Below are 12268 nucleotides of genomic sequence, written 5' to 3'. Positions count from 1 at the left end.
CAAGGTTGTATATTGTCACCTTGCTTATTTAACTTATATGCAGAGTACATCATGAGGAACGCTGGGCTGGAAGAAGCACAAGCTGGAATCAAGATTGCTGGGAGAAATATCAATAACCTCAGATATGCAGATGACACTACCCTTATGGCAGAAAGTGAAGAGGAACTCAAAAGCCTCTTGAGGAAAGTGAAAGAGGAGAGTGAAAAGGTTGGCTTGAAGCTCAACATTCAGAAAACAAAGATCATGGCATCTGGTCCCATCACTTCATGGGAAATAGATGGGAAAACAGTGGAAACAGTGTCAGACTTTATTTTTTTGGGCTCCAAAATCACTGCAGATGGTGATTGCAGCCATGAAATTAAAAGACGCTTGCTCCTTGGAAGGAAAGTTATGACCAACCTTGATAGTATATTAAAAAGCAGAGACATTACTTTGCCAACCAAGGTCCATCTAGTCAAGGCAATGGTTTTTCCGTGGTCATGTATGGATGTGAGAGTTGGGACTGTGAAGAAAGCTGATCGCCGAAGAATCGATGCTTTTGAACTGTGGTGTTGGAGAAGACTCTTGAGAGTCCCTTATACTGCAAGGAGATCCAACCAGTCCATTCTAAAGGAGATCAGTCCTGGGTGTTCATTGGCAGGACTGATGCTGAAGCTGAAACTGCAATACTTTGGCCACCTCATGCGACGAGTTGACTCACTGGAAAAGACTCTGATGCTGGGAAAGGTTGGGGGCGGGAGGAGAAGGGGACGACGGAGAATGAGATGGCTGGATGGCATCACCGACTCTGTGGACATGAGTTTGAGTGAACTCTGGGAGTTGGTGATGGACAGGGAGGCCTGGTGTGCTGTGATTCATGGGGTTGCGGAGAGTCGGACATGACTGAACTGAACTGAACTTTGTCAAATGCAAACTTCAAGCTCCTGAAGGAATATTTTACCTGTGTTGTTGAGTATTTTTAATATCTTCACTGATGACAGAAGAAAAGGGAATGTAGACTTACATTATTACCTTCTTATTTTGTTAATAATAATTAAACATCTTCCTGATTCTTAACAATGCCTTTAAACTTGTAACCTAAAGTATTTATAGAGATTTTAGAGTGGGAATCGGGGTTGCATTCAAAGATACTCTTTATAACTGGAGTTGGTGATGACTCAGGTTCACACCTAACTGGTGCAGTGTAGTGGTTCTTTAAAGATTTAAATGTTTTTTTATTTTGCCATTTTATAATTTCATTGTTAAGGAATGTGAGCTTTGGAAAATTTAGCTTCTGCATCCAAGATTTTTTTTTTTTTTATCCTAACTAATCTTTCAGTTCAAAGGTATAAGAACCAAAAAAAATCAAGATGACATGTTTGTGATTATTTTTCTCTTTGAAAGGTATCTCTTCATCTGGATCAAGCAGTCCATGCTGAAATCGCTTTAGTGATTCTTGAAGCATACCAGAAGTACCTTGCGCAGAAACCATATGCTGGGCTTCTTTCTGAAAGTATGAAGCAGGTATTTCCTTCTTTTCTGTATTGAGGACATAAGTCTTTAATATAAATAACTTGGGTGGATAAAAGTACAGTATTTACTCTTAGGTTTCCTAAGAGCATTTCTGGCAATTTCAGATATTGAAATTGAGTTCTATGGGTGAGGAAAGATTTTTCTTTAAGAAGTAGTCTATATATGACCATTTTAATATTGTGGAATTTGAGTTGATCTACAGTGGTGGGCTGGTGCTGGCTTGTACTGGCTCGGGAGAACTGATTATTACATTTTTAAGAACTCTGAAGCCTGGCTGTCTGGGGTGGCTTGAAATTGACCATGGTGGGAGTTGTTTTTTTTAACTACCAAAGTTGGCAAACCCTATAAGTGAGCCCCTAAACTCCAACTTGTTGTTAAATTTATTTACCAGCACACCATCCGTTGCATACCAACTTTCATATTATTACTCTTGCTTGAGCTGACCCTGATCAGGTTCACAAAGTGACTAGCAAATAAGCAGAAGTGTTCAGTTGTGAGTGAGAAATGCTTTCATTTAGTGCTATAAACGCTGAGTATCAATAAGCATTGTGTCCTTTCTTTTGAGGGCATTATTGATCACAAAGATGGGTGGGTGAGCTTACTAATTTAATGGTTATGTGAATAATGTGGTTTAAAATAAATAATTGTTTTAGGTTTCATATTTGGCCAGTATCGTTCGATATGGAGAGACACCTGAGACCTCATTTAACCAGTGGGCCTGGAACTTGATTTTGAGGTTAAAGCTGCACAAAAATGATTATGGAATACAGCAGACTTGTGCAGCTGTTCCCTTCTCCAGCACTGTGCCAGAAATGACAGAGTCACCCACGTTTCATCCTCTCTTGAAGGCTGTGAAGGCGGGCATGCCCATTGGCTGTTATCTGGCCTTAGCTATGACGGCTGTGGGCCACAGGTACAGTGTTTGGGTTGAACTTCTAGGGTTGCTGAGTCTTGTAGTCAGTGCTTCCCCCAACTTCATTTTTCATATCCCAAGGTCCGAGGCCTCATTCAAATCTGTCTAGGGGTAATCAGGGCCAAGTGATAAGCCTCAATTAATAGCTTATCAAGGGTAAATGCTGCCCAAATTCATGTAGGATGGCTTTGTGACAGAAAATCCCGTGGGTGCATTATGAAGAGAGTTATACCTGTCACCCAGAGTGGAATGTTTATGTCAGCGGTAGACAGAGTCTCTTCCTCAGAATAATGACCAAATGAAAATAGTTGGTCCCCTGTACTGAGTTTTATTTCAAGTGATGGCAGCCCAACTCAGACTTCCTAGCTAGAGGTCTAAGCCCACCAAAGGGATGAACTGCCTGATAAGTCAAGTGCTTCTCTTGTATGAGCCTGTAGCTGTGTCAGTTTCTTCCATTATAGTATTTATCACACTGTAATGTAGGGGTCTGTTTAATTTTATCAAAGATATTCTGTGAGGTTAGGACTCAGGAACTATATTTGTCTTGTAATATTTTAATCCCGAGTGATGAAGACTGAATCTGGTGCAGTAAGTGAGTGAAGGCATGAATATTCAGTTGGTTAAAAATCCTTTTCTTTAAAGATTATTTTCATACAGTGTATTAATTTTTTCTAGCCTGTCAGTTTTTCTAAAACCTCTTTGACCTATACTTTGTGATTCTTGTGTTTTAGATTACCTGTAGCACCTTTTTAGCATCTGATTTCAATATGTTATTGCCCATTCAATGTATTTTCAGTGGGATTACAGTTGTCATATGAGCTGTTAGTGTTCAGCCTACGCTATAAAGTAGGAGAGATACAGAACAATTGGCGGTGTTGAACAATATAATCATGGGCTGTGAAAATCGCTTAGTCGTGTCTGTTCTTTATGACACATTGGACTGTAGCCCTTCTGGCTCCTCTGTCCATGGAATTCTCCAGGCAAGAATACTGGAGTGGGTAGCCCTTCCCTTCTCCAGGGGATCTTCCCAACCCAGGGATGGAACCGAGGTCTCCCGCATTGCAGGTGTATTCTTTACCATCTAAGCCTCCAGGGAAGAAGCCCTGATCATGGGCTGGATGATACAAATAGAGTGCTGGTTCTTAACCTGGACCACCCTTTAGAATCACCTTTGTGGCGATTCTAATTACCAATATGGGGAAGAGAGTGAGAATCCTGATCTAATTGTGCTGGGGGCCAGTTCTCCAGGTGATTCTTAATGTACAGCTTAGACTGAGAACTTCTTAAGAGTATGGGCAGAGAAAAGGTAAAGGAAGGAGGGCTCACTGGAGCAGGATATCATCATGGAGGAGATAAGCTTTGGAGAGGAGTCTTAGTTAGAGAAGACGCACTGGGCTAAGGAGCAGAGTGGTGATGCTCACCTTCCCCCAGTGATCAGTATGCACGGTGTTGAAGATTCTGCCCATGGGTCACCCAGTCCTGCCCCACCGCACCTGTGCCCTCTGGGGAAGCATACTTACCATGTTAATATGTAGTCACTTCTCCCTCTTTGGAGGGGCTCTTTTTCTTGATGGTAGGGACATGGTAGGGGTATTGTCTTGTTTATCTTTGTATCTTCAGAACTTGTACTTCATAGATAGTTCTTTATTTTTTTCCCTTCTAGTTTTATCGAGATATAATTTACATACAGCAGTCTATAAGTTAAAGGTGTACAGCGTAATGATTAAAAATTTTTTTAACTGGAGGAACATTGCTTTATAATGTTACGTTGGTTTCTGTCATACAACGGCACAAATCAGTCATAATTTTATATATATATATATATATATATCCCCTCCCTGCTGAGCCTCCCTCCCCTTCCACCATCCCACCCCTCCAGGTCATCGCAGAGCACCAGGCTGGACTCCCTGTGTTTTATGGTAGCTTCCCACTAGCTAGCTGTTTTACACACAATAGTGTGTATATGTCAATACTGCTTTCTCAATTTGTCGCTCCCGCTCCTTCCCCCGCTCTGTCCACAAGTCCATTCTCTACCTCTGCATCTGCATTCCTTCCCTGCAAATAGTTTTTTATCAGTACTATTTTTATAGATTCTCAATATATGCATTAATATATGATATTTGTTCTTTTCTTTCTCACTTACTTCACTGTATGACAGGCTTTAGGTTTATCCACCTCAGTTCAGCTGGCTCAAATTCATTTCTTTCTGTGGTTGTGTAACATTTCATTATATATATTTACCACATCTTTATCCATTCATCTATAGATGGACATCTAATTTGCTTCCATGTCCTGGCTATCAGCATAGTGATTTGACTTACATACATCATGAAGTAATTATCACAAGTTTAGTGGACATCCATCATCTCATATAGATATAAAATTAAAGAATAGAAATATTTTTTTTTCTTGTGATGAAGACTCTTGGGGTTTACTCTCTTAAAAACTTTTATGTATAATGTACAACAGTGTTACTTATATTTATCATGTTGTACATTACATTGTTTATTTGATAACTGGAAGATTGTACCTTTTGACCATCTTCACCTAATTCCCCTTCTCTCCACCTTCCCTGACAACCCCTCGCCTCATCACCCTTGGCCTCTGGTATCCACAAATTTCATCTCTTTTTTCTATGAGCTTGTTTGTTTTTGAAGTATAATTTATGTGCAACACTGTGTTAGCTCCTATTATACAAAATAGTGATTCAGTATTTCTATACATTTATAACTGATCACCTGATAAGTCTGGTTATGGTATGTTACCATTAAAAAATATTACATAGTTATTGACTATATTTCCCACACTGTACATTTCATACCCATAACTCATTTATTTTGCAGTTCAAAGTTTGTACCTCTTAATCTCTCTCATGTTTCTCTACCCCAAGCTGCTTCCTCCTAGGGTTATGATTCTAGCATTTGTGTGTGAAATTTGGCTATGAATAAATGTGTTGGAGACCTGAGATAATCCAGGTAGCTTGTAGGCTGATAATGCACTAAAAGAATATCATTTTATGAACTGACCACCTTATATGCTCATTGCTTTTTTCTTTTTCCATAGTATTGAGAAGTTCTGTGCAGAAGGCATCCCACTCTTGGGAATTCTGGTCCAATCGAGGCATTTGAGAACAGTGGTCCATGTCCTGGATAAGATTCTGCCTTTGTTCTACCCTTGCCAATATTACCTTCTAAAGAACGAGCAGTAAGTGGAGAACAGCACAGCAAATATAAAATGACTGTGTCCTCTGGTTTTTCAAATATAATATAGGCAATGATATTTCAATAGTGTATTTCTTATGAAGCAGAAAGCTTCCTGCCTAGTTGAGAATGCAGAGTGATGAACAAGACTAGTAATGATTCCAGTTTTACTGTTATGAAAGATACTTCCTTTTGTCATTTAATTCTGGATTGCTTGATAGCTTATAGTACTGAAAAGGGTGGCTGTTTCCCTGAGACTGGGAATAGTGCTTCTGACCTTGAGCAGCAAATGACTTCGCTATTGTAACAGTAGCAAAACGTATTGTCTTTAATTGCAGTGTGCATGGGCCGTATTACAAGCAGAGAGGTGCTCATCACATGAGACATTCATAATCTTGTGAGAAAATAAGACTTTTGAGGTGATCACAAAGTTATGAAACAAAATACTGGCAAGGCCATGGTAGGGCATGTAGATTGCATTTGCATTACAGTTGACCCTTGAATCACACAGGATTGAACTGTGTAGTATATTTTTCAATAAATATACTAGAAAACTTTTTGGAGATTTGTGACAATTTGAAAAAATTCACAGATGAGCTATGTAGCCTACAAATGTTGAAAAAAGTATGCATGAATGTATAAAATATATCTGGATACTAGTTTATCATCTACTACCATAACATATACATAAATCTATTATAAAAAGTTAAAATTTATCAACACTTAAACACCCAAGCAGAGACCATACATGACACCATTCACAGTTGAAATAAATAGAAACAGACCTAAAGATACAGTATTAATTTATAGCTGCATAAATTAACTAGCACATTCTGTACTACTGTAATAGTGTTGTAGCCACCTCCTGTTGCTATTGGACTTCCAGGTGGCTTTGAGGTAAAGAATCCATCTGCAACACAGAAGACACAGGAGACGTGGGTTCAGTCACTGGGTGGGGAAGATCCCCTGGAGGAGGAAATCGCAACCCATTCTAGTATTCTTGCCTGGAAAAATCCCATGGACAGAAGAGCCTGGAGGGTTATAGTCCATGGGGTCACAAAGAGTTAGACATGACTGAGCATGCACCTGTTGCTATCAGGGTGCACTCAAGTGAGTATCCATCTGACACGCTGTGTGACGCTAATCATCTCCAAGTGAGCAGTTTGTCTCTCCAGTAAATGGTGCATCACAGTAATAAGTGACCTCTTGCAGTTCTCGAATCATTTTCATTGTGTTTAGTGCAATACTTGTAAGCCTTAAATAACACCAGGGGACCTCTAATGATTCTGAAAGTGCTCCCAAGAAGCAGAGAAAAGTCATGACCTTACAAGAAAAAGTTGAATTGCTTGATATGTACCGTAGATTGAGGTCTGCAGCTGCATTGCCTGTCATTTCAAGATAAATGAATCGAGTATAAGGACCACTGTAAAAAGAAAGAAAAGGAAATTCATGAAGCTGTCACTGCAGCTATACCACCAGGTGCTGAAACATTGTGCTTTTTGTGAAACGCCTTTTTATCTCTTTGAAAGTACAGCTTTTATTTGAGCACAGGATGGCTCTATGAAAGACATACGTATAGGTCCTAATGTGATTAGGGAAAAGTCAAAGTTGTTATATGACAACTTAAAGCAAAAGGAAGGTGAAGGCTCTAAAGCTGGAGAATTCAGTTCCAGCAGAAGATGGTTTGATAATTTTAGAAAGTAGTTTGGCTTTAAAATGTCAAGATAACAGGAGAAGCAGCTTCTGTCGACCGAGGCAGCAGACGAGTTCCCAGATGCCATTACAAATATCGTTGAGGAGAAAGAATCTCTGCCTGAACAGGTTTTTAATGCAGATGAAATGTCCTATTCTGAAAAAAAAAATACTACAAAGGACATTTGTTAGCAAGGAAGGAAGGGAAGCAGGCATCAGGATTGAAGGCTGGAAGGGATACGGTAATTCTTCTGTTTTGTGTAAATGCAATTGGGATTACCATCAGGACTGCCCTTATCTATAAAGCTGCTGACCCCCCCAGCCTTGAAGGGAAAAGATAAACATTAGCTCCCAGTCTTTTGGTTGTACAAGACGGCTGGGGTAGGGAGAAACCTTTTTCTTGCTTAGTTCCTTCAAGCTTTGTCCTTGAAGTGCCTTGCCAGTAAAGGACTCCTTTTTGAAGTTCTTTTGATACTGGACATACAGAACCTCATGAGTTCAACACTGAAGGCATCGTAGTGATCTCTTTGCCCTTAAACACACCATCTCTAATTCAGTTTGTACATTAGGAGGTCATAAGGACTTTAAGGCTCATTATACACGGTACTTTATGGAAGTAATTGTCAACACTGTGGAAGAGAACCCTAGCAGAGAAAATCATGAAAATCTGAAAGGATTTTGCCATATAAGGTGCCATTGTTATGAAAACAAGCATGAAAAGGAACTTCCTTGATATTTCAGTGGCTAAGACCCTGTGCTCCCAATGCAGGGGGCCTGGGTTCGATTCCTATTCAGGGAACCAGATCCCACATGTTGCAACTAAGAGTTCGCATGTTATAACTAAAGATCCTGCATGCCTCAACTGATAACCTAGCGCAGCCTAATAAATAAATATTAAAAAAGAAAGGAAAAACTCCCTGAAAGCTATCCACCCAAAACAATAAATTCCTGTTGGAGAAAAGTGTGTTCAGAGGTTGTGCATGACTTCATGATTTATGACAGAGACAGTCAAGGAAATCATGAAAGGGGTTGTGGATATTGCAAAGAAGGTGGGGCTGGGGGTGAGGGAAGGGTTTCAAGAAATGGATCTTGCAGAAATTCCAGAGCTAAAAGGCACCATACCAGAGGAGTTAACCAAAGATGACTTGATTGACACGGGTGCTTCTGAACCAGTGCCAGATGATGAGGGAGAAGCGGTGCCAGAAACCAGTTACCAGTAGACAGTCTGGCGGAAGGTTCCGATCACTGAAGACTGACCTTGACCTCTTTTACAACAAGAACCCCTCTGTGATACAGGCTCTGAAGGTGAAGGTGAAGTTACTCAGCCGTGTCCGACTCTTTGCGACCCCACGGACTGTAGCCCACCAGGCTCTTCCATCCATAGGATTTTCCAGGCAAGGGTACTGGAGTGGGTTGCCATTTCCGAAAGCAAGTGGGGAAGGAGGACTCATCCCTGTATAGAAATATTTTGGGAGAAACGGAAAAGCAAAGAAGTCAGAAATTTCAGTGTATTTCTCTGAAGTTACACTGAGTGTGCCTACCTCTCCCCTTCCCCTTCCACCTCCTCTACTTTTCCGCCTCTGCCACCCCTGAGACAGCAAGATCAACCCCTCCTTTTCCTCCTCCTCAGCCTGCTCAGTGTGACGATAATGAAGATAAAGACTTTTGTGATGATGCACTTCCACTTAACGAACAATAAATAGTCATAACGCTCTACACTGATAAACTTACCTGTTGGGTATGTGTGTGTCTTTGTGTGAAAATCTGACAGCTGTATGGCAAGAACTGTATGAGGCGTTTTTGAGTCATCATCCTCATCACCTAAGTATTCGTCATGTAGTACGTGCTGTGCAAGACTAGTGTTAAAATGAAAACCTCTCCTTACGTAGGCATGAGGGGAGTGACATTTAATATAAAATTAGTAATGTGTTAGTTTTCTTAACTGTAGTATACCTTTGCTTTCAAAGAATTATACTACTGTACAATATGCTTCTCTGTCATAATTGGAGAAATGGTATATCCACCTGTCATCACAGATAAGTGGTTCTTAAAACAATGTAATGTTTACAGTACTGTATTATGAATATGACTGTCATACTCTCTGTAATTAAATTTTTATAACGAATCATTCATTAGTATACAGGCTAGAAAATTTTGAAACCATGATATTGATTTTACTAGGTTACCATAGAACAGTCACTGCTGCTTCACTACTAGTGCATGAATTGTGATTATACCTATAAGTGAATGTGAATTTCTTTTTCACACTGTCTTTTCATTTTTGTTGTCTGGTGTTAATAGGTATAGCATCTACAGTGTTTTATAGCGTATAAGGCAGTAGTGATGTAGGTGCTGACAGATGGTTCATCTTGTAAACAGATGATGTAAGCTTACAGTATCAGTGGATACTGTACAATACTGTAAATGTGTTTTCTCTTCCTTATGATTTTCATAACATTTTCTTTAACTTACATTATAAGAATATAGTGTATAATGCATACAGCATAAAATAAGTGTTAATTGACTGTTTATGTTGTTGGTAAGGCTTCTGGTCAGTAGTAAGCTATTAATAGTTATGTTTTGGGGACAGTCAGAAGTTAAACGTGAATTTTTAAGTGCATGGGAGCGTCAGTACCCGTAGCCCTGTGGGTTTAAGGCTCGTCTAAGAAAGCTGATTGCCGAAGAATTGATGCTTTTGAACTGTGGTGCTGGAGAAGACTCTTGAGAGTCCCTTGGACTGCAAGGAGATCTAACCAGTCCGTTCTAAAGGAGTGTTCATTGGAAGGACTGATGCTAAAGCTGAAACTCCAATACTTTGGCCACCTCATGCGACGAGTTGACTCACTGGAAAAGACTGATGCTGGGAGGGGTTGCGGGCAGGAGGAGAAAGGGATGACAGAGAATGAGATGGCTGGATGGCATCACTGACTCGATGGACATGAGTTTGAGTGAACTCCGGGAGTTGGTGATGGACAGGGAGGCCTGGCGTGCTGTGATTCATGGGGTCGCAAAGAGTCGGATATGACTGAGCAACTGAACTGAACTGAACTGATATATGGCAAAAGTATATGGAATCATGGTTAAAAAATAGCTGCTTAGGGAGGAAAAAGAATTAAGGATGAGTATGAATTAAGATTCTTAATTGCACATGGTGAGAATCCAGTACATACCTGTTGCCAGGAAGGGACTGTATTGGCTCATGTGATTAGGAAACAAGTCTCATGATAACATCAGGCATTCTAAAGTGGTGGTTCTCAGCTTGTGGAGTTTTGACCCTCAGGGGACACTTGATATTGTCTAGAGATCAGTGTGGCTCAGCGGTAAAGAATCTGCCTGCAGTGCAGGAGCTGTGCGTTCGATCCCTGGGTTGGGAAGATTCCCTGGAGGAGAAAACCCATTCCAGTATTCTTGCCTGGGAAATCCCATGGTTGGGGGAGCCTGGCGGGCTACAGTCCATGGGGTCGCAAGGAGTGGACACAGCTTAGTGACTAAACAAGATCATTTTGGTTGTCACAGCCTGGTTGGGAGTGGAGCAGGTAGTTGGGAGAAGGGGATTTAGGGGACGATTGAGGGAAGCTGCTGCTGATGCCTGGTGGATAGAGGCCAGAGGTGGTACTAAATGTTACACAGTGCACAGAAGAGCCCTTCCCAGTAATTCACTGTCTCAACATGGCAGTGGTTGCAAAGCTGAGAGGCGGTGGGTTAGTGCTTCTCTTTGTGTGTGTCTGCCCTCCCAGGTCCCTTGGCCCTGCTTCTGTCTCTTTCAGGCCTTCTCTTGCAGGTGTACTTTCTCTTGGGGAATGAAACTGCATGGCTACAGAGAGAACTAGTCAAAGGCAAATGTTTTTCTTTATCATTGTTCCTTATAATGATGCCCGATTGGTCTGACTCATCTGCTGTCCCTGCGCCTGTCACTGTGTCCGTGGGATTGACCAGTCCTGGGAGGATGGTGTACAGGGATTCTGATTGAAAGTCCCTCCCTCCCACAGCTCTAGTGTGGAGGAAGGACAGTTCTGACGAGGGGCAGTGTTATTAGAAGTGAGACAGGCTACTCGGTGAACAGAAACAGCAGGTGGCCCACAGATGTGACTTTCTGGAAGAGGTGGGTTTCTACCTGAGCTTTGGAGCGCATGTAGGCATTGGGCCAATGGAGAGAACCTGGCCTTTTCAGTGTCTGTGGGGGGTGAGAGGAGGGTCTGGAGATGGCCAGGATAGGGAGAAGCATGGGAGGAGGGAGCTGGGAGGAGGTCATCTGGCTGGGGCCTTTGGAAGAGTGAGGAAGGGGAGGTGAGGCCTGATGAGACGCCCCCATGGCAGGGGCAGGTAGTGTGTCCAGAGGCATGAGGGGGACACTACAGTTTTCCCATTGCGTGTCATTTCAAACAGCGTGTCACAGGCTTGCCGGGGATGAGACTTAACGGAGAGAGCTTATTAAGTATGGATTCCCAGCTCCTCCCCCTGATATTCTGCCTTAGAAAGAACGCATTAGGAACTTGGGGCCTTTTTTTGGTAAAACCAGCATTCTAGGCACCGGGCAAGTCTGAGGCCACTCGTGTTCTGGTTAGCACGTGGCTTTCAGGGTGCTCGTGTGTGAGGTGTGTCCTCACCCATCACTCTAGTGTGGACACAGGTGAGTTCCTTCACTTTCAGAGCCTGCATTCTTTATTTGTTTGATGAGATAATATTTTTTCTCAAACAGGCTGAGAGTAAGGATTAAGTGATACGCCGGAAGTTCGATGCCTGCTTGGAACAATTTTAACACATTGCCTTTAGGTTTTTGTGATTTTTGGGAGTTTAGAATTAGGTTGAATGGTCTATTCTTCCACCCTCCCTCCCAGTGCTAAATCTTGAGTGAAGGTGAATCCTTCTCGGCACCGTTTCCAGTGCTCGCTCCTCTGTGTCTCTGCCCTTAAATGGTCACACGAGCTCTGCTCTCCAAACTCTTACAGGG

The 12268-nt window shown here is 41.7% G+C and overlaps 1 protein-coding gene across 3 annotated transcripts in view; it reads left to right on the top strand.

Moving 5' to 3' along the window:
• The window catches only part of EPG5 (ectopic P-granules 5 autophagy tethering factor), a 131118-nt gene that overhangs the window by 40496 nt on the left and 78354 nt on the right, over positions 1-12268 (top strand). For 2 of the 3 annotated variants that reach the window (XM_055417280.2, XM_055417279.2), the window contains exons 15-17: positions 1384-1503; positions 2166-2425; positions 5489-5629. In XM_055417280.2, coding sequence (XP_055273255.2) covers positions 1384-1503; positions 2166-2425; positions 5489-5629 — 521 coding nt within the window. The remainder of the gene's footprint in view (positions 1-1383; positions 1504-2165; positions 2426-5488; positions 5630-12268) is intronic. The other variant, XM_088833417.1, reaches the window with a different exon arrangement.

The sequence above is a fragment of the Moschus berezovskii genome, chromosome 28, assembly GCF_049115385.1.
Source record: "Moschus berezovskii isolate FMDL1 chromosome 28, NW_MosBer_1.0, whole genome shotgun sequence".
Lineage (NCBI taxonomy): Eukaryota > Metazoa > Chordata > Mammalia > Artiodactyla > Moschidae > Moschus > Moschus berezovskii.
The sequence above is the reverse complement of the archived record's forward strand: the minus strand, read 5'-3'. Positions and strand labels throughout refer to the sequence as shown.